The sequence below is a fragment of the Cervus canadensis genome, chromosome 31, assembly GCF_019320065.1.
Source record: "Cervus canadensis isolate Bull #8, Minnesota chromosome 31, ASM1932006v1, whole genome shotgun sequence".
NCBI classification, from domain to species: Eukaryota; Metazoa; Chordata; class Mammalia; order Artiodactyla; family Cervidae; genus Cervus; species Cervus canadensis.
Genome location: NC_057416.1, coordinates 36,323,266 through 36,349,271, shown reverse-complemented (window position 1 = coordinate 36,349,271; position 26,006 = coordinate 36,323,266). Strand labels below are relative to the sequence as shown.

Genomic DNA, 26,006 nt, shown 5'->3' with positions numbered 1-26,006 from the left:
TCCGCCCCTACTCCCATCCAAAGCCTCCACATCAGGTCTCCAAAACTACAGGGGTAGCCGGTTCCTCTTTCTTTCTACATAATACGTCCAAAAATGGGGAGAAACAGGGTGATGGAATTCTGAGTTCCCAAGGAAGGGGGGAAAAACAATGAAAGGAAATAAAATTACAGGTAAGCATAATATTCTGCTTTCTACCTAAAAATAAATAATTTGAAAAATCCAATGTCAGATGCTAAAATAAACATTCCAGGTGAAAGCCAGGGGAGGGACTGGGCGATGGCGCTCGGAGGGCAGGTGGTGTCTTTCGGGCGCTGGGGAATTAAAGAACAGCTGGCGTGGGCAGCCCGGAATAAATGCGGAATGTGCTTCTCTGGTCGGGATTCAGCAGAACCTCATCCAGCCCCAGCAGTCTAGCACTGGGATGGTCGAAAGACAAGACTAGCAAGCAAAAGCAGTCAACCATACAGATGGATCATTTTACAGCAGCATTTTACAAGAGAGCGATATATAAAATCAATTTGCCTGCAGAGACCTACAAATAGAGGTTACTCACAGAGATTACTGTAGCTCCAGCAGTTACCCATTGATCATAGAAAATGCCCCGTTCATCAGCTTAACGCTCGAGAAAAGTTAGCTAGAAGAGAAGCTGGCTAATTCAAAATCTGCCGTTCTAGTCAACTGGAAGCAAGTGAGTTTCAAAGGTCCTGGCAGCCCGGGGCCCCGCGCCGCGCGGGGTGGTGTCCACGGGCGCTCGGAGCTCAGGCGCCCGGCTGAGCCCGCGGCCGCCGCTCCCTTCACAAAGGCACGCAGCCTGCCCTCTCGCTCTCCCGGCCGGCCTCTGCGCTCTCTCTACCTTGGTAGCTTACCGAAAACAAGCACCGTAGGGCTTTTCTATATTTGTGAAAAACTACTTCCGAGGAGATAATGGAGCTGACGGGAGTGAGCTTTAATGTAACCATTTCCTCGGTGCTAGCAGCACGAAGCCCAGCAAAGGCTGAAAGGACTGTACCATCCCGGGTGACATCAGAGGTGGGGCTGTCATCAGGATCACGCAGCATTTTCTCGGATGCGAGGATGACACGTGGAAGGGGATGGATGGGCTCCCTCTGAAAGGGTTTAATTCTTGTGTTACTTCAACAGAAAAGGCAAAAGCCAATCTCATGTGGGACGACTGCCATGGGAGGATTTCTATCCTGCTTTCCTGCTCCTCGGCTCATGGCTAAATGACGCTGCCAACTAAAGTCATTTTATTGACGACTGTATCACCATTCCTGCAATTAAATTCATATTTGACGGGTAATTGGTATCAGTTGGAAAATGTGACATGATAAAATTCGAGGACATTAACATCTAATCTTAAATATGATGACATAAACTTTTACATCACTAATGGTACCTTAGATAGACGCAGTCCCTTTCAATCTCAATAAAAATACTAAATGTAAAAACTAATAGTTCTGTAGCTGAGAAAAGCAAGGTGAAAATCAGCACAAGATACATAGCATAATGTAATAATACTGGTCCTTGGTCTTTGTAATGGAGGATAACACAAACATTAAAAATATCTCATCTTCTATAACCTTAATATTCCAACCAGTTTGAGAAAGCAAAGGCCAATAATACAAAGCAATTGATGGTTATTTTCATTCATTCCATATACATTTACTGAGTACCTAACAAGTGTGAGATAATGTGCTGAGTTTAATTCAGAGTATATATTTCTGATAAATAATATAACCAGAATAGAAAATATTTATCAAATGCTTCCTAGTGCCAGGCACCGCACTAAGCAGCTTTCCTGTACTGACTCCTCTGTTCTGACCAGCAGCCCTGTGGGACAGCCACCATCACTAACCCCTGCACAGATGAGGCTACTGAGACACAGGGTGAGCCTGCGTGAGGTCACGCAGCTAACGGCACGGGCAGGATGCAGACGCGGACACTGAGGCTGCAAAGTCCGCTCTTGCAGGTCCTAAAGCAGCACTGGCCCCTGACAGCGTCCTTGTCAAGTAAAAGAATTCCAAAGGAAGAATACAGTTTTCAGGACAGGGCACCACAGCAAGTCAAAAACTCCAAGAAGCCTGGCTCCACTATGAGAGAACAAAGGCAGAGGGGACACCCGGAGAAAGCCTAGGAAGACAGTGAAGATGACAGCCAGGAGAGGAATTTCAGTGTTCACTGCGCCAGTGACCTTGGGCCCACGGCTCTAAACCTTTCAGCTTTAGCTTCCTCGCTTCTTCTTTAAGTTGTAAAAGCACAGTTAGAGCATACAATCTAAACTTGTGGTCTGGGCTCCATCACTTTCCAATTACGTCCTTTTAGCAGTTTATTTAACTACTCTGAGGGAATTCAATTTCCTCATCCAAACAATAAATAAAACAGTGAGGTTGTCCTGAAGATTAACTATTCATATAAATATATAAAGCACCCATAATAGTAACTAGCATACAATAAAAGCTCAAGGTTAATTATCATTATTGTTACTATAAATCATTACTTTTAGCATTATTATCCCATTTTTAAACTACAACTGGCAGCTTCCTCCCTTTTCAAAAACTTCCCTAAGAAGGGCTGCAATTTTTCCAGAGTTGGTAGGAAAAGCAAGAAAGGAAACCTTTGCTGGTTTTATACAAACCTTAACCCATCCATGAATCACCATCCCCCTGTGAGACAGAAGCTGAAGCTGCTGAGTGCGCTTTCCAAGAAAGCTCCTTACAAGGGGAAGAAACTCAGGTATATGAATGAGGGTGCTTAATAAAGTTACTGTGATCATATAGGGCAACATAACCAAGATGATCCCCTTGAATGGGAATACCAGTGACCATGAGGAAAGGACAACTATCTCAACCACAGGAAGGCCTCATTTCCAAGTGTCCAGCATTTCACGTGAGGCTTTAATGAACAATATCTTTGACTGAGATCCTAAAACCCTAAACTTAGTAAAAATAGTGAAGTCCGAAAATAAACGTGTTACATGGTCTCTAGTCTCTCGTGTACACTATCTTTAAAAAGTATCCGTGTGGAAATAGCACCTGAGTCTACAACTGGGCTGGCAGTGCCGACCACAGAGAGCGGAAGGGCAGCAGGGTTCAGTGGGAGGCAGCGTCAGGGCAGAGAGAGAGGATGCTGAAGTCCTCGACGGTCTGGTTTTGATCTGTTTCTGAAACGCAATTTAATAAAGCTGCCATTACCCTTGACAGACAGATAGTATCAACAATATTCAGACCAACAGGACCATTAAAAAATTTATAGAAAAAATAAGAACTATACAGGCTTTCTAAAAAAAAAAAAAAAAAGTTTATCAACCAATATTCTGTTTAAATCTCTTCTATAAAAGATAGCAACTTATTTTTCTAGAAACATCACTGACAAAATCAAGAAAGCTAGATTTATAAAATGTACTTTTTCATTAAATAAAAGTATATAACAGCCAACCACAACCAAATGTTTTTTAACGAAGAATGAAATGTAAATCATGAGAGTATTTTGAGTGCTAACATAAAGCTTATACTGACTCTATCTTATGTTCTATACTGATGCTGTGGCACTCTGGGCTCTGGTCTTGGGAGGCAGCCTCCCAGGGTAGCTACTTCCTGGAGACAGGGAAGGACTCCCCTGGGAGTAAGAGCACTTCTGATGCACAAGCCGACCAACCCAGAGCCACAGCCCAAGCGTCTCCTCCCCCAGCCTCTCCTTCACGAGTCACTCCCTGCTCTAAATCACCCCAGGGCCTGGAGCTGGACAACTAGGAAGCACCCCTATAGACCTTAACCCTTGAAATCACACGTGTCCGTGTGACTTACCATACCTAACTTCAAAGAAATCCTAAGTACAAATCCTATAAGGAAGTTTTAGGAGAAATGAATAATCAATTATGCTTGAGTAACAAAATTTCAAGTAAGTTCAATGTATTTCTAGACTTTATTGTCACTAGTGCTGACAAGCTCTAGGCAATAAATTTCTATTTGATATAATGTGTTATTTCTCAAAAATTTCTAACAAAGTATATACACACAGACAAGCAAACTAATTGTTATCCAATTTACTCCAAGATTTTAGAAGTAAAAATTCTTACAAATTAAGACGTAAAAAATTGTATAATGCCAATTTTATCACCACAACATATGAAATTTTATTATTTGCTTCTATTAATTACTAAATCCATGAGGAGTCAACAAGATTAGCAGAAGAACTGGTAACAATAGTTCCTTATTTGAAATCACTTTCTTTTATTGAGCAAATTTCAATAAATAAGAAGTCAGTTTTCCTACCTCAAGTTATTTATCTTTTAATTCTGGTTGTTAGATGTTACAAAAAATACTCATGACAATTTCAGGATTAAAAAAATTTAGTTTTTACCTATTAGTCTATTGTTCCTACTATGTGCTCAGCCGCTCAATTGCGTCCGACTCTTTGCAGCCCCATGGACGTTAGCCAACCAGGCTCCTCTGCCCATGGAATTCTCCAGGCAGCAACACTGGAGTGGGGTGCCATTTCCTACTCCAAGGGATCTTCCTGACTCAGGGATCTAACTAGTGCCTCTTCCATCTCTGGCAGTGGCAGGCAGATTCTTTACCACTGCGCCACCTGGGGAGCCCTTTACTACAAAGCAGACACCCACTTAATTGATTCATTTAATCCTTAATATCCGCTAAGAAGTAGAGATCAGGTATACCTAAATATAAGGCCATCCAAAGGACAAAAAGTTGTTGGCTACACTGAATATATACACTTCAGGGATGTAGATTAAATAACCAAGTAGCTTCTCATAATATTTTATGTTAATAGTATACCTATACAAAACCAAATACTACATAAAACAATAAAAACACCTGCTTTTACTCACTTATGTTTCACAGAATTATCTTAGTAAAGCTTTTCACATGCAATTTTTCAACAGAATTTTTGTTGCAGGATCATTGAGTTATATTACATCTTGGGTTCTGCCTTAAATTGATACACAGCAATTTTTAAATCTGTGTGATGATACAGCTGGAAATTCTATCCTAACGCACAGAATCCACTCACTAAGAGTGCTACACTCACTGTCTGGCCTGTAAAAGTCACTTTTAAAAGACAGTTTACAGTGATATCCAATAAATACAACTCCAGGATTATTTCTTCAGGTATAACTACTAATTGTGTGTTAAGTTTGCTTTCTCCTCTTTTTTTAAACCTATTTTAGTGATCTCTCTAAGCATCCCAATGAGAATTATCCGTAATTATTTCAAGCTAATACGTATTCTCCAAAAGTTCTGTTACTCAAAAACAATCAGAACATCCCTGATTTAGAAATGGTAAAAAATTGAATATAAAGTCACTCCTTTTCTCATAAGTTTTTAAGGAAAACATCCTTACCCTAGTGTGGGGATATACAGAATCTTTTTTTAAATTTTATTGAAGCTCAGCTGATTTACAATGTTGTGTTTAATTTCTGCTCTAATATCCTCTTTTTACATTCTTTTCCATTACGGTTTATCAGACCCTATTGGATATAGTTCCCTGTGCTATACAGTAGGACCTTGTTGTTTAAACATCCTACGCATTAATATAACAGTTTGCATCTGCTAATCTCAACCTCCCAGTCATTCCTTCCCCTTCCCCCACTTCCCCCTTGGCAACCACAAGTCTGCTCTCCATATTTGTAAGGATGGTTTTGTTTCACAGATGTGTTCGTTTGTGTCATTCAGATTCCATATATAAGTGATATCATACAGTATTTGTCTTTATCTTTCTGACGTACTTTGTTTAGTATGGTAATCTCTAGGTTTATCCATGCTGCTGCAAATTGCATCATTGCCTTCTTTTTTATAGCTGAGTAACATTCCATTGCATACATGTACCACATCTTTATTCACTCATCTGCTGAGGGACATCTGGGTTATTCCATGTCTTAGCTACTGGAAATATTGCTGCTGTGAACACGTGAATACACGTATCTTTACAAACTACAGTTTTGTCTGGGTAAATGCCCAGGGGTGGGACTGCTGCATTACATGGTAGCCCTATTTTTAGTTTTTGGGGACATCCATATTGTTTTCCACAGTGGCTGCACCAATTTATAGTTCCAGCTACAGTGTAAGAGGGTTCTCTGGATAGAGGGGATATTAAGTCCCTTTTACAGATAAGAGCACAGAGGGAGTTTAAGCCTCCAGCCAACACACAATCAGAAGGTAAAAGAAGGATAAGAAATACCCCTCAGACCAAAATTTAACAAAAAAAAAAAGAAGGAAAAGGAATTTAGTTGGAGCCCAAACATGAGTATGCAGAAGAGCAGAAGGAATCAGCTTCCACTTCACACTGGGCTGTACCTTATTCCTGTCTGTTATTCTACCACGTGGTGCAAATGTAAGCATTTTTCTCTTGTTGCTCCCATGAGTTTATTTACAATAATACTTACCTTGTCTTTTATTACATAAACCATGTAAACATCATTTATAACGAACATCCAACATGCCATTTATAAATAGTAATATAATTCAGTTATTGTTGACTAGTCTGATTATTCCCACTATTATCTTAGGTAGATTCTTACATGAACACCGGCTAATCAATATTACTCAGAATATAATCAAAATATAAGCCTCACTGACCCAAAGGCAACTTACACAAAGTGATTTGTGTCTGTCTTGTTCACTTCTGTACTCCCATGTAATCGAGACATCTAGGAAGTATAAATGTCAGATTGCAAAGTCAGGTCATGATGGCAAAACACTCAAGGGAATTTTTCTATGTGGTGGACAAGGAGAATTTCTACGGTCAGTCGGGAAACTGCCTTCCTCGTGTTTGGGGCTGGGATGGAAACAGGACCCAAGGTGCCAGGACAGCATGGGGCAGAAGGAATGTTTCGGAGTCAGGCTAAAGGGGTGACCACACCAAAGATAGAACTTGAAAGCAAATTCTCGGAGGAACTGAATCTTCCCCAAAGTAGAAAGCCAATAATTATCCAAATAGTATTTAAGTGAGTAACTAAAGTAGTCAGAAGGGCCCTAGGATCTGCACTCATCAAGCAGGCTCCTGGCTAGCCTTTAGTCAAATTAGGAGTGTATTTCTCTCTCCTGGAAACTCCTTTACATGTTTCCTATTTCTTTTCTTTCTTTCAGTAAGAGATACTGTTCATAAACACTCACCGTGTTTGGACAAGGAATTCTGCTTTCCTGAGCCTCAGTTTTCACCTGTTACTTTAAAATATCTCGTTAAAAGTCAAGTTTTCCAGCCTTTTGTACTCAATAAAATATAAATTTGCAATTAGTTTTGAACATGATTTGAACAATTAATTACTGTAGACAAACAAGATGTTTACTGCAAGAGGTGCTGTAAGATTGAACTGAGAAGGCTGCCTGGAAAAGTTAAGTGAAAACTACAAGATGGTGTCCAGATCTGACATCTACCCAAGAGCCCAGTCTATCTCACACTTCCGCTGAGTGGAAATGCTCGTCATGTGGGGACTACCAGACAGGAAAAGCGGGCTTCCCAGGCTGTGCAGCGGTAAAGAATCCGCCTGCCAACACAGGAGATGCAGGAGGCCTGGGTTTGATCTCTGGGTGGGGAAGATCCCCTGGAGAAGGAAATGGCAACTCACTCCAGTATTTTTGCCTGGAAAATCCCATGGACAGAGGAGCCTGGCGGGCGACAGTCCATGGGGTCGCAAAGTGTCGGACACAACTGAGCACACATGTACACATACGGGAAAAGGGAAAGAATGTCAAGAACTTAGAAGAAAATGCCATCAGCCAAACCAGACCACTGAGGCAAAGGGCTAGAGCTGGACTGGGATGATAGAACAAGGAGAAAAAACAACGTAACTCTAGACCAGTTTGTATTCTTTAACTACAGCGTGGAGAAAGCCGAACAAAGTAAATCTTACCAAGTAAAAGGTGTCGACGAGGCTACATTCCCATTTGTGTTGGCAAAAAGACCACCCACCTTATGATAATGAAAACATAATGAGAAAAACGGGCCACGTAAACCACAGCTAGAAGCAGCCCCACGGTCTAAGTGGCTCACTCAGTGGAGCTCTCAGAAGTCCAGAAGGGATGGGAGTCTCAGGCTGAGAGCGGGAGGGAAGACTCAGAGTTCTGCCCAACAGGCTCCAGAGAGCCCACGGGAACTGCCCCGCTCTTCTCCACGGACAGGGTCAAGTCCTGGCCATTCACAAGCCACGCGCTACACACCCACACCACCTCACCCGCCGCCGTCACTCCTGGAAGGCACTACCTGGACTAAGCAAACAGATTCTTTCTCAGGAACCTGCAAGGGGTGTGAGCAGTCAAGGGCAGCCGACTCTCTCAACTGGGCCTGCCATTATCGGGAAAGTAGGTCTGTCCAAAGAAGCAGAAAAATGCGGAGTTGATAACTTCTAACTACCTGACGGATGTCCCATTTACGTCCCATTTATACACCCGGCATACCAAAACCAGTGAACGTCCCTATAAACCTAGCTCCAGGGAGAGAATTCCTTTTTCTCTCCTTGTTCACCATTTCCCCTCCAGTCACTTTAGTGCCGTACTTCAGATCCTCATATATTCCCTCCTCTCTCCCATATCTTTCATCCCCAAGACTATTATTTTCTTACAGTCTCATGCAACTATCCCTCCCTTTACATTCTTATTACTACCGCTTCCTCCAACAGATACCATCTCTTCTCCAGAGTGCTTCAGGAATTAACTACTGATCCTAAACCTACCCACCTCAACATGAATTCATACCCTCTAAGGCACTCTAAGCAACTTCACAGGATTAATCTTTCTAACACACTTTCCTATGGCACTGTTGTTACTACTGTCCCCTATATACCTAATCCTTCCCCCAAACAAAACAAATTTTAAATAGATCCCCAATGCAACTAAACTAAAGCTGTAATTCTTTAACTCAGGAATCGGTAGACTTTTTCTGTAAAGGACCAAACAGCAAATATTTTTAGCTCCATGGGCCATAGAGTCTCGATGCAAATACTCAATTCTGCCATTATAGCAAAAACAGAGATGATCATAAATTAACCCATGGTTGTGTCCCAGTAAAACATCTTCTATTAATACAAAGATAAGAGATGAGCAGGATTTGGCCCAAGGGCCATAGCTCACCAACTCCTGCTTTATAAACCCTGTCACTCAAGACCTTTAGCAACCTGGCCACTAACTGCCCTCATCTTATTCCCATACCGCCATCTTGATGGCTCTGGGTATCAGATTTTTCTTTTAAAATAAACACATTGCTGTTGTTGTTGTTTAGTCACTAAGTTGTGTCCAACTCTTTGCAACCCCATGGACTGTAGCCTGCTAGGCTCCTCTGTCCATGGGATTTCCCAGGCAAGAATACTTGAGTGGGTTGCCATTTCCCTCTCCAGGGGATCTTTCCAACCCAGGGATCAAGCCCATGTCTCCTCATTGCAGGCGGATTACCTCTGAGCCACTAGGGAAGACCCATAACAAACACACAGCAAGTAAAATTAAGAATACTATGAGAAAAGTACAGTTTTACAAATTAAAACACTGAGAAGAGAGTGGTGAAGCTGCTTCCAGCCAGGACCAGAAGCCAGGAAAAGAGCCTCGACCTATTGCTGCCTCTCCGTTGGTCAACTCAGTGTTCCCACAAAGGGCAAAATCACAGCAGACTTTGTTTCAACCAGTTATTCCCTACTCCCCAGACTCTCTCTGACCATGTTATGTCCCCACTCAAATCCCCCTTCTCACTGAAGTCCTCCAGGCTTGACCCAACTCACAGTGACCACTCCCTCTCATCTATTCTTAAAGCATGTATTACTTCTTTTCTTTGGGTCCTCATATGTTGACGCTTTCAAACTGTGGTGCTGGAGAAGACTCTTGAGAGTCCCTTGGACAGCAAGGAGATCAAACCAGTCAATCTTAAGGGAAGTCAACCCTGAATATTCATTGGAAGGACTGATGATGAAGCTGAAGCTCCAGTACTTTGGCCACCTGATGGGAAGAGTCAACTCATTGGAAAAGACCCTGATGCTGGGAAAGACTGAAGGCAGGAGGAGAAGGGGACGATAGAGGATGAGATGGTTGGATGGCATCACCAACTCAATGGACATGAGTTTAAGCAAACTCCAGGAGATAGAGAAGGATAGGAAGGCCTGGCGTGCTGCAGTCCATGGGGTCACAATCAGACATGACTCAGTGACTGAACAACAACAAAACATTCATGATTTCATACTGTCTTCCCCATCTACTTATGTTGCATTTTCAAAGACTAGGTAAGTACTGTAGTGTTTAGAAGTTAAAAGATATTCACTCACTCTTTACCAGGATGATGATGTTTATTTACAAGGCAATCCATGGATATATGGACCTAAAATAATTTTCATTAAACCCCACATTTATAAAGATTATACCAGGCGGTCGCTGTATAGTAAATATATCAATTTAATGGAGAAAGAAACTAAAAGCATAAGTCGATCCCTTTGACTTTTCCAGTATGAAGTACTTCTTGCAAAAATAATAATGACTATAAATTCACTAATTCAAGTACTTAAAAGAGTTTATTTTACAAGAAACATCCCCTTAATCTTATTGATTTAGGATAATAGTTGAATCTGTAGGACTAGGAAAATATAATCCTCAGAGAAGTGGTTCTTAACTTTTTTGGCATTATGGATCTCTTTGAGAAAGGTCCCCCAATAAAACATCCAGATAAACAGTTATACAAACTTTGCATTAAATGTCTGGGGGCTCACAGACCCTCTTAAGTTAAGAAACCCCCTTCATTTTAGGCACTCACAGACCTCACTCACCTAAGAAACTTTCCTTTTAATTCAAGTTATTCAAATTTCAATGCACGGTCAGGACCTGGCACCAATTTTTCCCCCACTTTTATGGAACTCTCACACCCAAATCAGAAGACGTCAGAGGGGAGAGGGGAACTGACATCAATGACAGAGATTCCACTTCACTTCACTGCCTGCAAGGAAAGCGTGGTGATTAGACACACATCACTCAGGAGAAGCAATACACGTTACCACAAGACCCTGCAGAGCAGAAGCAGCAATTCCACCTCCTAAAACACCCATGCTGAGAAAATCAGCAGGAGCAACTAATTATAAAATGTCTCTTTAAAATTCAAATTCGTCAATAAAAATGAGTTCTTAAACACCAATGGAGTAACACACACATACACACTGTAAACAATATTGATACATACATAGCTGCTGAACTGTAATTCCCTTTTAAGTAAGGCTAATCTGTTAAATGCTTTGCTAAATAGGATTTAATTTTTACATGTTTTGCACTAAGCACATGACAATGAGAGCAAGATGTCACAAAAATCTAAATTTTAAGACTTAATATAAAATAGCTGGGGCTTCTCAGGTGGCTCAGTGGTAAAGAATCTGCTTGCCAGTGCAGGAGGCATAGGAGATGCAGGTTCCATCCCTGGGTCGGGAAGAGCCTCTGGAGAAGGAAATGGCAACCTAATACAGGATTCTAGCCTGGAGAATCCCATGAACAGAGGAGCCTGGCGGGATACTGTCCATGGGGTCACAAAGGGTCGGACATGACTGAGCAGCATGTATACATAAGTGTTACCTGATAAGGGGCGGGTGGGGGGGCGGTGGGGGGGCGTGGGGAAGTTAAAGACACAAAGCAAAGGCAGTTCTTAGGTCTACACTCAGCCACGCCCTATTGATGCAGGGAGGAAGGCAATTCAATTCTCACTCCATGCTGGAAACTGTTTCTTCAACTTGCTTTTGGCTGCTTTTATTATTATAATTATACTTAATGCCTTGCCTGGAGGATCCAGCCCCTCTGCTTGACTGTAAACTAAAGTTTTAGCCTTTGTTCAGCTCAGAGATACCTTGTCCCTACCAACCCGTGAATAGAAGAGATTAACACCCCCTTTTCAAAGGCAGGCCATTCTCTTGGAGATGTTTTGCAAGACTGAAAGCCCTTTCACTTTACCTCCCCACTGCCTCTCCCTCTCTATTCTGCCTTCCGACTTTAATTCCTCATTGCTTCTTTCCCTCTGATCTATAAAACAACCTGAATGACATCCAGACCCCAATAAGATGGTTATTTTGAGGCGCTAGCCTGCCATCTTCTCGGTCAGCTGCTCTCTGGTTAAAGTCTCTTCTTTGCCTCAACACCTCCTCTCTACTGGCCTGTTGTGCAGCGAGCGGAGCGAGCTTGGACTCAGTAACACCATTACTATTACACTAAAAATGGTTAAAATCAAACTGTCTGTAGAGGTAATAACCCACTCTGAATAGGTAAATTTATGAATTTGGAATTGCCAAAACAACCAGATTCCAATCAAGGTAACTCGATTACCAGGTATGATCTCAGTAACATTTAGTGAAAGAAAAACCTGTACATAAACTTGAGCCTTTCAGAATCACTGGTTCAATGACAGAGACAGACTGTAAGGTACAGTGGGGACCCCCCACCAAAGAAAGAGGTCATCAGTCAAGTTGATAAGGGTTATATAAAGCTTCTCAAGATATACACTTTCAATGGCGGTGACTTGCTTAACTTATTTAAGGCCTTCCACGATCACAGCTCCGCCTGCAATGCAGGAGAGCCGGATTCGATTACTGGGTCGGGAAGATCCGCTGGAGAAGGGATAGGCTACCCTTTCCAGTATTCTGGGGCTTCCCTTGTGGCTCAGCTGGTAAAGAATCCGCCTGCAATGCTGGAGACCTGGGATCCATCCCTGGGTTGGGAAGATCCCCTGGAGGAGGGAAAGGCTACCCACTCCAGTATTCTGGCCTGGAAAATTCCATGGGCTGTATAATCTGTGGGGTCATAAAGAGCCGGACATGAATGAGTGAGTTTCACTTTAACGATCACCGCTTAATCCACTTTATCAGAGCCCCTTTCCACCGTCCTCCACAACTTCACTCTAATCTCCTCCCAGAACAGAACATCCTCCCCATTCTTTCCATATATTCAAACACTGCCTAGCCTGCAAGCAACAGATAAACTAGCGTCCCTCCCAGAAGCCTCTGCGTGCGCCCTCACCAAGGCACAGAATGAACAAGGGTCCCTCCCAGAAGCCTCTGCGCACAGCACACCCTCACCAAGGCACAGAATGAACAAGGGTCCCTCCCAGAAGCCTCTGCGCACAGCACACCCTCACCAAGGCACAGAACGAATGAGCCTCCCTCCCAGAAGCCTCTGCGCGCACAGTCACCAAGGCAAAGAATGAAGGACCATCCTTCCCAGGAGCCTCTGTGCGCGCCGTCACCAAGGCACAGAAAGAACAAGCGTCCCTCCCAGAAGCCTCTGCGCGCGCCCTCACCAAGGCACAGAAAAAACAAGCGTCCCTCCCAGAAGCCTCTGCGCACGCCGTCACCAGGGCACAGAACGAACAAACGTCGCTCCCAGAAGCCTCTGCGCGCACCGTCCCGACCTGCCGCGCTCTCCCTCTGCTGTACACAGTAGGAGGACCAAACACCCCTGACCTCCCAGGCTGCTCTTGCCTTCAACAGTCTGCCCCCTGATAAGAGCCTATGTCTGTCTCCATGCAGGATCATTAGCGTGGAGTTGGTCACTGGTTCATGAGATTCACACCAACTATCTGGCACTCAGTCACACATCATCTTCTATTTAATGGCTCCAAGTATGAATGTTATCTTGCCCGTAAAGTTCATTAGCTTTTCATAATCAGCGATTAGCAGTGTCGAGTACATATCAAATACTCAGTAACTATTTGCAGAAATTAACCAAATGTATTAAACAAGAAAAAAAATCATTTCCTGACCCTTCTCTTCTCCCCCACTATATCTAGATAAAAGAACCAAGCCTATACAAACCTCAGCTCCCAAAGAATTCTGGGGAACTTCCCACCACAACAAAGTCGCTAATCATTTTTTTTAACCAGAAAATGAAAACAGGATCTCAATCTCAATTGCATTCATTTTGACAGGACTAACTCAGAGTTCACCACACAGCTGTTCCGGGGACAGCTGAGGGGCCATACTTAAGATGTTTAACAATCCATCATTGGAAGGAGTAGCTCTCTAAACTGCTCTTCCCGGTTCAGCTGGGCTATGGGCTGAGTGGTCCCTACTCCCCTTTTAACCAATAGAAACATTTTTTAAAGTAGTTTGCAATGTTCCTGATGCATGGAAATAAAAATTTAAGAGTTGACCCTGGCCTCAAGGACACCACTGTCTTATCAGTGAACCAAGCCTGATGGCAAACTGCAATATATGAAGAACATAAGGAAAAGAAATGTTTGGGGGAGGCACAGACAAGGCAGCCATGGAAAAGGGTGTTGGGTCTTGCTCACTGTTACCCTGCATCTTGCCAAGAAACCTTCTCTAATTCTACAATGTTGAATGCAAATAGCGATTTTAATTTATGTTTCAGTGTTTTATGTATTTTTTACTTCTGTCATCTTCCTCGCACTTTAATTTCCCTCTGCTGAAATGTGGGAAGTGGGTTGTTGAAAATTACACTGCAAAGAAAGGAGGCAGGCTGGGTGCTCTGATTACAGTGGGTAAAAAATGTAGATATTTCAGTACCCTGCTCATCTAGAGTCTGCTTTCCTCCAACTTCATTGTCCTAATGCTGCCAAGCGAAAGGAGCAGGTACTAAGCAATCCAGTGCTTCAGGCCACGCCTGCTTTCCCTGCCAGAGGAAAACTACAAGGAGCTGTTGTGGTGATTGACATCCCTAAGGAAAGAATGAGCGGGAAATCCTATCAACCAATAGCTACATTTTTTTAAGCAGAAAAACTGTGCCTTCAAAATGATGTCACCATAGAAGCCCAATATGTAAAACAGGCAAAACAGGGGGGCTGGCCTTCCCTGTGGTCCGGTGATTTGAGAATCCATGAGCCAGTGCAGGGGATGTGAGTTCTATCCCTGGTTTTGGGAAGATTCCATATGCTGTGGGGCAACTAAGCCGGTGCGCCACAATTACTGAAGCCTGCACTCTATAGAGTCCGTGCTCCGCAATAAGAGAAGCCACGGCAATGAGAAGCCCAAGAGCTGCAACTAGAGAGCAGCCCCCTTCACTGCAACCAGAGAGAGCCTTCGCACAGCAACGAAGACCCAGCGCAGTCAAAAATAAACAAACATTTTTTGAAAAAGAGGAGGTGCCTTTGGTTAACTGGAGTAGGGCAGGGATTCATACCACCATCACCTCATTTCCCAATGCTCAGGGAAACACAAAGACCATGGTTTAAAGATTTTTTAAACAGTGAAGCCAGAAGAGTCAGTTACTCAATATCATATTACTGATTAATGACAAAGTCAGAATCACAGTCCACTTTCATCTGAAGTCACTAGGCTAGCAGCTGGGGTACAGGGACATCACACTCTGATTCTTTGTGATGCTATAGGATGGGGTGAGAAGACATGGGCTCTGAAGTTATGCTCAAACAGACATGCCAGTTCCCTGACTTACGTGTTTCCTGAGGTTAAATTGTTTAAACCTCACTGAGCCTCATCTGTGAAATAAAGGGGGTTGGAGAACTAGCATCAGAGGACTCTTCTGAGGATTAAAGAACAACCAATATAAAATTTCCTAGCAGAGTATCTTTTACATAATAGGCATTTGTTCCCAGGTGGTTCAGTGGTAAAGAATCCACCTGCCAACGTGGGAGATGCAGGTTCGATCCCTGGGTCAGTAAGATCCCCTGGAGAAGGAAATGGCAACCCACTCCAGTATTCTTGCCTGGGAAATCTCATGGAAAGAGGAGCATGGCTACAGCCCATGAGATCACAAATAGTCAGACACAAATGAGTGACTGAGCACACACACAACATACACATATAAAACACAGAACTCAAAACTGAACCAAAAAAATAAGAAAAATATCCCATTCACTTTGTCAGTCATTATTTAACACAAGACGAAACAAGGCAACACTTAAAAAGTTATCAGAAACAGCCAATTTAGGATCTTCTATATTAGTCTTTCAATTATGACAATAGTACTGAGTTCTTCAAAAGTTTTTGCAAAATTTATACATGAGGGAAAAAGACCAGACTAGCTTTCATATATTATTTAATGCATCTTATATTCAAGCATTATTATTATCAGAGCGTGTCCATCTGAGAATATAGCTGGTTAATATCTCTATTTCAAAAACATGAATGTTTTTACCATGAAAATGCCAAATCTCTAATTTTGTAACATCATAATGAGCTTAAAATACCACATATTTAAGGTATATTTGTACACCGTTGGACTTTTTATAAACCTTCAGATTAGATTAAGCAGAAAGAACAAAGGCATACTAACTGACCTCCAGAACAAATCTGAAAGAAATCTGCAGCAGGAAAAGCAAACAGCACTTGACAACTTGAGAACTGCTACTAAAATGTGTTACACACTCTACCCAGCAGAGGGAGGTGTTGTTTAACTATTAACAGAACTCAGACATACCAGTTTTGTACTTGAACTTCTTTCCAAGCTTTCAGGAAAATATATATAAACTAATGGAAGAAAAACCTAGAAATCTGCCATGAGGTATCTATAATTAGGATAAAACGATATCAAAATTGGTCCACCTTTCAAGATCTTCAAGGGCTTCCCTTGTGGCTCAGCTGGTAAAGAATCCACCTGCAATGTGGGAGACCTAGGTTTGATTCCTGGGTCGGGAAGATCCCCTGGAGAAGGGATAGGCTACCCACTCCAGTATTGTTGGGCTTCCCTGATGACTCAGCTGGTAAAGAATCTGCCTGCAATGTGGGAGACCTGGGTTCGATCCCTGGGTTGGGAAGACCCCCTGAAGAAGGGAAAGGCTACCCACTCCAGTATTCTGACCTGGAGAATTCCATGGACTGTATAGTCCGTGGGGTCACAAAGAGTCGGACACGACTGAGTGACTTTCAAGATCACTTGTGCCAGAGAACCTGTCGCACCCTTGGGTGCAGGACAGCCCAAGAAGGAACAAAGGGGAGCCAGGTCCAGCTCCAGCTGGCCAGGCCTGCTGCCGTCCCGAGCAGCCTCCCAGCCTCACTCATGCCTAATGCTGGAGTCCAAAGAAGCAGGTGAACAGTGGCAGCTGGATCCCTGATTTCATCACATTCTGTGTGTGTGTGTGTGTGTGTGTGTGTGTGTTAGTCACTCAGTCACGTCCAACTCTGTGCGAGCCCATGGACTGCAGCCCGCCAGGCTCCTCTATCCATGGGATTTTCTAGGCAAGGATATTGGAGTGGGTTGCCATTCCTTTCTCCAGGGGATCTTCCTGACAGAGGGACTGAACCCAGGTCTTGCGCATTACAGGCAGATTGTTTACCGTTTGAGCTACCTGGGAAGCCCTCACATTTTTTAAACCATACCTTGTTGCTCAAGGCATGCTAGTCCTTGAATTAAATACCTCCCCCCACTGCCCATAAAAACATCCTCACTTAACAGTAAATACATACTGAATTTTAGCTTGAGAGACCCAGTTACTGTCCCATTATAGTGACAAAAGTCCCAAGTGGGTGCCAGGCGGGGAGGGACACAGGGCAGGCAAAGCCCACAAGAAGAGGTCAACGGCCGTCTACCCCGAGTGACTTCAACAGTCATGATCATTTCAGATCGTGCTGTTGACCTAAACATCTTTATACACACACACACGCCATATCTGACACCCGCAGACAGAGATATCGAAACGCGCACACATCTATGTTTCTATTTGACTGCATTCGGTCCCCTCCTAACTGCTGGACGCTTCCGCTCTCAGCGTCTCACAGGCCCCTCGCTTCCTCATACGCTTCCATGAGTCACCTGTCCTCCCCCAGGCCGACAGCAGTCTCACTTTTCTTCAGAGACCTTCTCAAGCACTTCCTCCCTCTGGTTTTCCCCCAAAAGACTGACCAACCTCAGCCCTTTGAAACCGCTTCAGGAACACTTCAAAGAACGCACTTCCCAAAATGAAGCCCCTCCTGTCAGAGTGGACCCCGTGTGGCCGGCTGAGAGAAGCCCCCGCGTCCAGTAAGAGAAGACGAGCGACGCCGGGGAAGCCTGGGGGGCGCAGGAGGCGCGGGAGGTGCCGCCTCTTTCTTCTCTCCTTGCAGCTCAGTGCAGCTCCACAAACATCCCAACAGCTGATGGGAATAGAAGCAGGGGAACCTCTGGTGACCCCCCAACCCCTCATTAAGCCACAGCACAAAGGATGTCACGTGCAATCATCAGCCTCTCAGCAATCATCAACTCTGGACTCGCCCTTGAAAAGCTCGTGAAGTTGCGACAGCTCCCAGAAAGCAGCAGGGAACAGACACCAGAGAAGCAAGATCAACTCTCTTCTTCACTATACTGATAAACAGATCACAGAATCCAGATCTTAATTCTCGGCCAGGGGACTCCTCCCACTGGTCACACGTTCTCCCATACCCCATCCAGCACCCTAAACTCTTGTCACAGATTCAAAACCTCTGCAATAAGCAACACTGTGCAAAGCATCTTAAACTGTCTTCTCTGGACCCTCCCACCCACAGCCCACGTGAGCTCCCGGCTGAGTGACAAAGCCTCAGCCTCCTGTCCCTAGAGCAGGGACACTTCCCTTGGGCCTCACCGGGGTCCTGAACCAACGGACCGCCCCTGACCTGGCTGCATCACTGCCAGCGACCACCTGACTGATACGGGAGATGCATTCAGCAGGCACTGTCAGTGTTTCCATTTCCCCAGCAGGCTGCTTCTGCAGCACTTAGACAGTTTCAGCCACTTATTTAATCCACTTGGAAAAACAAAAACAAGAGGGAAAAGGTATGCCTATCAACCAAATTCAAATAAAATCACTGTCTTATTCTGTCTACTACTTTTCCCTATGGTCTTTTAAATATTTTTTTTTAATTTATTTATGGCTGCTCTGGGTTGTCACTGCTGCAAGCAGGGGTTACTCTCTAGCTGTGGTGCACAGCCTTCTTACTGCAGTGGCTTCTCTCGTTGCAGAGCTTGGGCTCTAAGGTGCATGGGCTTCAGTAGCTGTTGCAGCATGTTAAGTTCAGTTGTGGTACACGGGCTTAGCAGCTCTGCAGCATGTGGGATCTTCCCAGACCAGAGATGAAATCCATGCCCCATGCATTGGCAGGTAGAGTCTCAACCACTGGACCACCAGGGAAGGCCCCCTATGTTCTTTTGAGTTTGGGCCATGTTTTGATGATAGATGAATGGTCAATATAAAGAAACTTTGAGAGTATTCTTGAAGTGATAAAAAGGCACCATTTCTTTCTTAAGATTTCTAAAAGTACTTGTCAAAAGTCAACATAAACTTGCATCTTACACCCCTGTTACAATTTCTGCAACAATTTCTGCTGCCGCTTCCAATTTCCAGATCAATCATCTGGATTTATCTCTCTAAAACAGTAGCTGGCATTTTGTCTCTGCATACCAAAATGAAATGCAAACTCTTCACTCTCCATGATTCTGCCCCTCTCTAAATGGTTATTTTTCTAAATCTCTCTTTCACTGATAAGCTTTGCAAACCAACCTGACCAGTTTCCTCCCTGTTTCGCAAAGAATCTGTATTTTCTGCCAGCACACCCTCACTCACATCATTCCCCCAGTCTGAAGTGCCCTCCCCCAAACCTCAATTAACCAGAACACTATTCATTCTTGGAGAACAGTGCAGCTTCCACCTATTCCATGAAGCCATCACCAGCACAGCTGAAGTGATCACTGCCTCGCTCTGGTCAAAGAATTAGCCCCCAGGAGGCAAGGACTGTCTTCTATTTCTCTGCACCCTGATAGTGCCCAGCACAGGTGACTAGCACAAAAGGAGTGTTCATGACATAGATTTGTTTAATAAATGCATGCACACTAACACCCCTGCAAAATAACACCACACTAGAAACTAACAGTACCAACCATTTTTACCACGGCAAATAAGGAACAGAAGGTTTAAAATGTCATTTTGATTCACCAGTGGTAAACTGGGAAAACTACTCAAAACTTATGAGTAAGGAAGACCCAAACTCACCCACCAATAAGTCAAAGGACTATGCAGAGCTCTGACATTACCTCTATATAGTGAGGTAAAAATCATGTTTTATCAAAGTTAAAAAGAGAAAAAGCTTAGTCAGCACAAAATCACAAAGTTAAGGCTACACCAAAAAGGAGTTTTAAACAGTCTTGGGGTGATCACAATCAGTATTTCCCATCTGAGAAATAATGAATAAATGATTAAGTATCCCAAACCTCAAGCCTAGAATAGTAGTATTTATGCTACATAATAAAAGCAGAATGATTTTTTAAAATAATTTAGCTGTTTAAGACTTCATTAAGAGTCTCCAACTACTGAAATATCTAAGAAATATTTGTTATTAAGGTAAAAGGAATTATTAATATACACTGCATTCTTGCTATCCCCAGATATTAAGGAGCCCATTATATTATCTTACCTAACACATGAGTCAAAATGAATAGCTATCATTTGACTTCTTCAACTGAACAACAGCTACATTAGGTCAGATTCCCTGTCTACCCAAAACAGAAATCAGTGTCAGACAGTGATGGAGCTGAGGAAAGTAAGGAATGTAGTTTCTTCAGAAAAAGTTTAGACATCAGCTTCAAAGGTCAGGAATATGGTGATGATCACAATAAATAATAATGGCAGCAAACACTTGTAAAGTGTTTATTACATGCCAAGCACAGTTCTGAGATCTTCCCATACATCAATCTACTTCATCCTCAGAAGGATTCTAAGATATGTGTCACTATAATCCCATTTGACAGTTGAGAAAACTGAGGCAAAAAGAGTTTAGACAACTCACTCAGGACCATGCATCTCATAAGCTACAGGCTAGGTTCACACTGAAGAAGTCGCGCTAAAGAGCCCGGGGTCTTAACTGCATGCAGTACCCCTTCCCTGCCTCGCTCCCAGAACTAATGCCTCTCCATCAGCGACTGAGTAAGCACTTCTCCATCTGCACCACTGCCTTCCTGCCTCTGTGAAACCTGTTTGCTTTCATTATTCATCAAATAATTCTACATCTTTAGAAGTGTAGAATTCAGAAATACAGGATGTCATTCTAGTAGCCTGTGGTAGGTAATTTCAAGTCACTTCTTTGTTTGAAGAATTCTCAGCTTCTGAGATTTGAAATTTTAATATCTCTTCCTATCTGTTACCTGAAAGAGGAAGGCAGGGAGACACTTACTAGTATCTGGAGTTTTCTCTTCAGATCTGCCAAATAAAAATTCGTATTTGGCCTTGGCAACACTCTGGGAATGTGCTGACGCATTGTTAACCCAAACAAATGTCTCTGCCTGCAAAATTAGAGCAAAACAAAGACATCATTAAAAATACATCATAAAAAAATACATTGTAAAGCAAATCAACCAAAGAGAGAATGGTTATGACAGATCCACTGGATAGAATACTATATGGCCATTAAAAATGAAACATGAAAAACATAACGGGACATAAATCAGGATACAAGCAAGGTTACAACCATATAAAAAGAGAAACACATAAACATCTATAGGGGAACAAGAGAAACTTGAAAACTCTGGGCTTGATTGGGAGGGCACAATTATGGTAGAATTTTTTTAAATTAAGTATGTTATTAATAACTTTTTTACAATGAGAAAACTATATTTTATTTTTAGACACATCATTTTCCAAATGATTATCATCACCCACAGCCCATAACAGGAATGCCCATAGCAGGAATATTTCTGTGAATGGGTTCTGCTAAAGTATGTCAACAAAAGGTAGCCTTTCCCCAAAAGAGACATTTGGGTCTTATCCTAAATTTAAACATCTGTCCCAGTGTTCTCTGGAATCCTAAATGTCCCTTATTTGAAAGAAAAACTACAAGGTGGCTGAAGTGGTTCACATCATGACTCTCAGTTCCCACCACTCTCTTCCTGGCTGCTTTATGCATGCATGCATGGGTGCAAAGTCGCTTCAGTCGTGTCTGACTCTGTGCGACCCCATGGACAGCAGCCCACCCGGCCCCTCTGTCCACAGGATTCTCCAGGCAAGAATACTGGAGTGGGTTGCCATTTCCTTCTCCCCTGACTGCTTTAAGCAGCTGCCAAAACTCAGGAGTGCCTCCTTTCTCTGGTCTAGAATTAATAAAAAATAAGTAATAAGGTAGCAATTTCAAAACACAAAGAAATGAGACTGAGGCCAATCAGGGAGTCATCTTTCTGCCTCTTCACTCTGAACTCAAAAATTAACCAAGATACAGATATTATCACACTTGACCTCCGTCTTCTAATTCTGAGACATCTTCCTTCTCATGTCCGAGCAGCAATTGAACTTTCACTTTAGGAGAGAGGAGCATGAAGAGTTTTATCAGAAACCAGGAAGCTTCTTCAAAGAGGGGAGTTTTATGATGTCCATTTTATCTTTTGGAGCAGAAATGATTGACAGCAGTGAGGAGGCCCATGGCTAGGTTATGAATACCTCCTCATCCTCTGCAGGAAGATCCCCTGGAGGAGGAAATGGCACCCCCTCCAGTATTCTTGCCCAGAGAATCCCATGGACAAAGGAGCCTGGCGGGCTACAGTCCAAGAGGTCGAAAAGAGTCGGACACAACTGAGTGACTTAGCATGCACCTTCGCCCTCTGCAGACAGGTTCAGTGGGCAGCCTTCTTTGTCCTTGAATACCAATATCAAAGACCTTCTTGAACAGTTTCAAGATAGCAGTTTCTTAAAATAGCTCTATAATCACTTAATGTTCACAACATGTAAAATTATTCTTTCTGGAAAAGCTGCGCACTCCTCTTGGAGTTGCATGTTTTATAACCACAGGCTGTTAATTATCCTTGTCCCCTATGGACAGGCAATATTAACTTTTTGATGTGTTCAGGGAGCTTCAGGCTGATAAAGGAGGAACCTGATGGCCTAATTTAGGCGTCTGCTGCTGCTAAGTCGCTTCAGTCGTGTCCGACTTTGTGCGACCCCATGGACTGCAGCCCACCAGGCTCCTCTGTCCATGGGATTTTCCAGGCAAGAGTCCTGGAGCGGGGTGCCATTGCCTTCTCCAAATTTAGGCTCCCTGAGGAACCAATACCTGCAGACACGAGAAGGATGAGCGCTGGGAAAGAAGAGAAACATACATGAAGGCAGAAGGAGGGTCACACGCAGTGGCCTCTGAGCATGACAGCCCCAGGTCACCCCGACTGAGGAGAACAGTGCAGTCACAGAGCAGCGGACCTGGGAACAGAACAGGAGGAGCCAACACTGAAGAGCAGGCAGGGGCCAAACCACAGGATGTGCAGGCCAAGGTTTCAAACCCATGGGGGTTCGTTAACATTTTCAAAAGGTCATTCATTTACACTTTTAAAAAATTATATGGCTGTTATAAGGGAAATTTTTCCATCACTTTACCAACAAAGGTTCGTATAGTCAAAGCTATGGCTTTTCTAGTAGTCATGTACGGATATGAGAGTTGGACCATAAAGGAGGCTGAGTGCCAAAGAATTGATGCTTTTGAACTGTGGTGCTAGAGAACACTCTTGAGAGTTCCCTGGACAGCAGAGAGCTCAAACCAGTCCATCCTAAAGGAAATCAACTCTGAATATTCATTGGAAGGACTGATGCTGAAGCTGAAGCTCCAATACTTTGGCACCTGATGCGAAGAGTCAACTCATTGGAAAAGACCCTGATGCTGGGAAATATTGAGGGCAGGAGGAAAAGGGGGTGACAGAGGATGAGATGGTTGGAGTAGATCACCGACTCAGTGGACATGAGTTTGAGCAAGCTCTAGGAGATAGTGAAGGACAGGGAAGCCTGGCGTGCTGCAGTCCATGAGGTCACAAAGAGCTGGATATGACTGAACGACTGAACAACAAATAAGGGAAATAGATTGGAGTAAGTCAAGAGGAATCAGAGACACCAGTTGGAAGTATAAACTAGAATTTATGAAAGCTTCAAGCCAGATGATGGCAATGGAAACAGGAGTAGATAAATGTGAAACATATTTTGTAGGAAGAACCTATGTAAACGTTCTGATAAGTTGGGTTTAAAGGATAAGGGAAAGGAAGAAACCAGCATAACCGTAGGGCTAACACTGACTAACCACTTACTCCAGGCCAGGCTGTTCCGATGCGGAACACGAGGTATCTCGTGTAACACTCACGTCGGTCCTGTGGGGTGGGCACACTGCCATCCCAGACTCACAGGCACAGAAAGGGAAGCCACGAGTGGACGAGTCATGTGTCCACGGTGACACAGCTAGTAAACTATGGATCCCATATTCAGATCCTGGATCTAGAACCCATGGCCCAGAGAATGACACCTCGGAATCTGGCTTGAGCAGCTGGGTGGTGTGTTGGAACGGGGGAGACTAGAGAAGAAACATTATCAATAGCTTAGATTTGGGCCTAGGTAACCTCAGGAAAACAACAGAGAATAAGATTTTTTAAACTCCATTACGTAGGAAAAGAATCTGTAAAAGAATGGATATGTGGGGAATTCCCTGGGGGACCAGTGGCTGGGACTCTGCTTTCACTGTCCAGGGCCCGGGTTTAATTCCTGGTCAGGGAACTAAGATCCCACCAGCTGTGCATTGCAGCCAAAAATAAAAGAAAAATGGATATGTGTATAAGTGAATCACTTTGCTGGACACCTGAAACTCAAACAACATTATAAATCAACCATATTCTAACATAAAATTATAATTAAATTTAAAAATTTTTTTCAATTAAATCAAATCTTAAAATGCTGATTTCTGCATCAGGGAAATGCACCTCAAAACCACAATGAGGTATCACCTCACACCTGTCAGAACGGCCTTCATCATCAAAAAGAATACAAATAATAAATGTTGGTAAGGATGTGGAGAAAAGGGAAACCGCCTACCCTGATAAGGAAAAAAAGAAATAAAACAGAACTCCATTACTGTGGTGCTAGAAAATAGGAAGAGATGCCTTAACACTGATGAAGCACCAGTGTTAAGAAATTCCAGGAAGGTAAGTTTCTGACACTCATTCTCAACTAAAAGCCTGGGAACTATTCTCCAAAGAGAGGTTGCTCTAGCTCAACATGCTTAACCTCAGTTCCAGTGTTTTTCATTCTTTACGGTATACATGAACTGCCTGGGAATCTTGTTAAAACAGAGATCACGCAGGTCTGGGATGGGGCCCGAGACTGCACCCCTAGAAAGTTCCCAGGGAATGCTGACACTGGTCCGCAGAGCACACTTGTGCTAAGGCCCGGAGGTGAAGTGGTGTCCATGGCACACTCAGACTCTCCCAGACGAGAAACACCTGTTAAAACGATGCCCTACCCGGGCTGCCCCCTAACTAAGCACAACATACTCTGACCATTGTGGGGAGCCCCGGAACCCAGCAATCCCCTGACCTGCCCATTGAAACAAAACGTACTCGGCTTATGGGAGCTATTCTTAAAGCTGGGTGCCCCACTGACATACCCTGCTCCCACATCAAGGTCACAAATCTTTACCCACCTACCTCCACAACAACTTCTGCAGGCCAAAGAAGTTTAAGGACTCAGCACTACTTTTTCTTCTGTTTTACTAACTGAACAATATACATTCCTTATCACAGCCATTTTAGAAACATAAATGTCCTTAAGCAGGATAGGATATGAAAAAACATTAAGCAAATGGAAGGTCAGCTGATCCAGGCTTGAATCCCAAGTGAGACTTCTACTCAATCACATTAACATTTAGTCTTGGACTTCGACTCCCCTATTTGATAAAGAGAGTTATTCAAATTCACCTCTAAGGCCCCTTCTAATTCTGAAGCACAACAATTCTTCACATTTCTGGGCCACCTTTACAGATATTTCATTAAGAGGAATAACACAAACCTTTGCCTTGTGATCCAGTTACAACGATGTGGTCACCAAAACATGTCCTACCTACATTTAAAGTTAGCTGCTGCTGCTGCTAAGTCGCTTCAGCCATGTCCGACTGTGCGACCCCATAGACGGCAGCCCAACAGGCTCCCCCATCCCTGGGATTCTCCAGGCAAGAACACTGGAGTGGGTTGCCATTTCCTTCTCCAATTCATGAAAGTGAAAAGTGAAAGTGAAGTCGCTCGGTCATGTCCGCCTCTTCATGACCCCATGGACTGCAGCCTACCAGGCTCCTCTGTCCATGGGATTTTCCAGGCAAGAGTCCTGGAGTGGGGTGC

At 43.5% G+C, this 26,006-nt stretch overlaps 1 protein-coding gene and 1 long non-coding RNA gene across 15 annotated transcripts in view; one reads left to right on the top strand and one right to left on the bottom strand.

The window, feature by feature from the left end:
• PSD3 (pleckstrin and Sec7 domain containing 3) overlaps window positions 1-26,006 on the bottom strand; it is a 573,880-nt gene that overhangs the window by 321,227 nt on the left and 226,647 nt on the right. For 11 of the 14 annotated variants that reach the window (XM_043454541.1, XM_043454550.1, XM_043454551.1 and 8 more), the window contains one exon: window positions 21,053-21,161. The exons of 1 other annotated variant lie outside the window; for it this stretch is intronic. In XM_043454541.1, coding sequence (XP_043310476.1) covers window positions 21,053-21,161 — 109 coding nt within the window. Of the gene's footprint in view, window positions 1-553; window positions 766-10,753; window positions 10,773-21,052; window positions 21,162-26,006 lie in introns of those variants that run through there. 2 more of the 14 variants (XM_043454555.1, XM_043454553.1) reach the window with 2 other exon arrangements.
• LOC122432545 lies at window positions 42-7,223 on the top strand. Its single transcript, XR_006266866.1, has 3 exons — window positions 42-170; window positions 1,141-1,296; window positions 7,104-7,223. It is a non-coding gene; the product is annotated as an uncharacterized LOC122432545 (long non-coding RNA).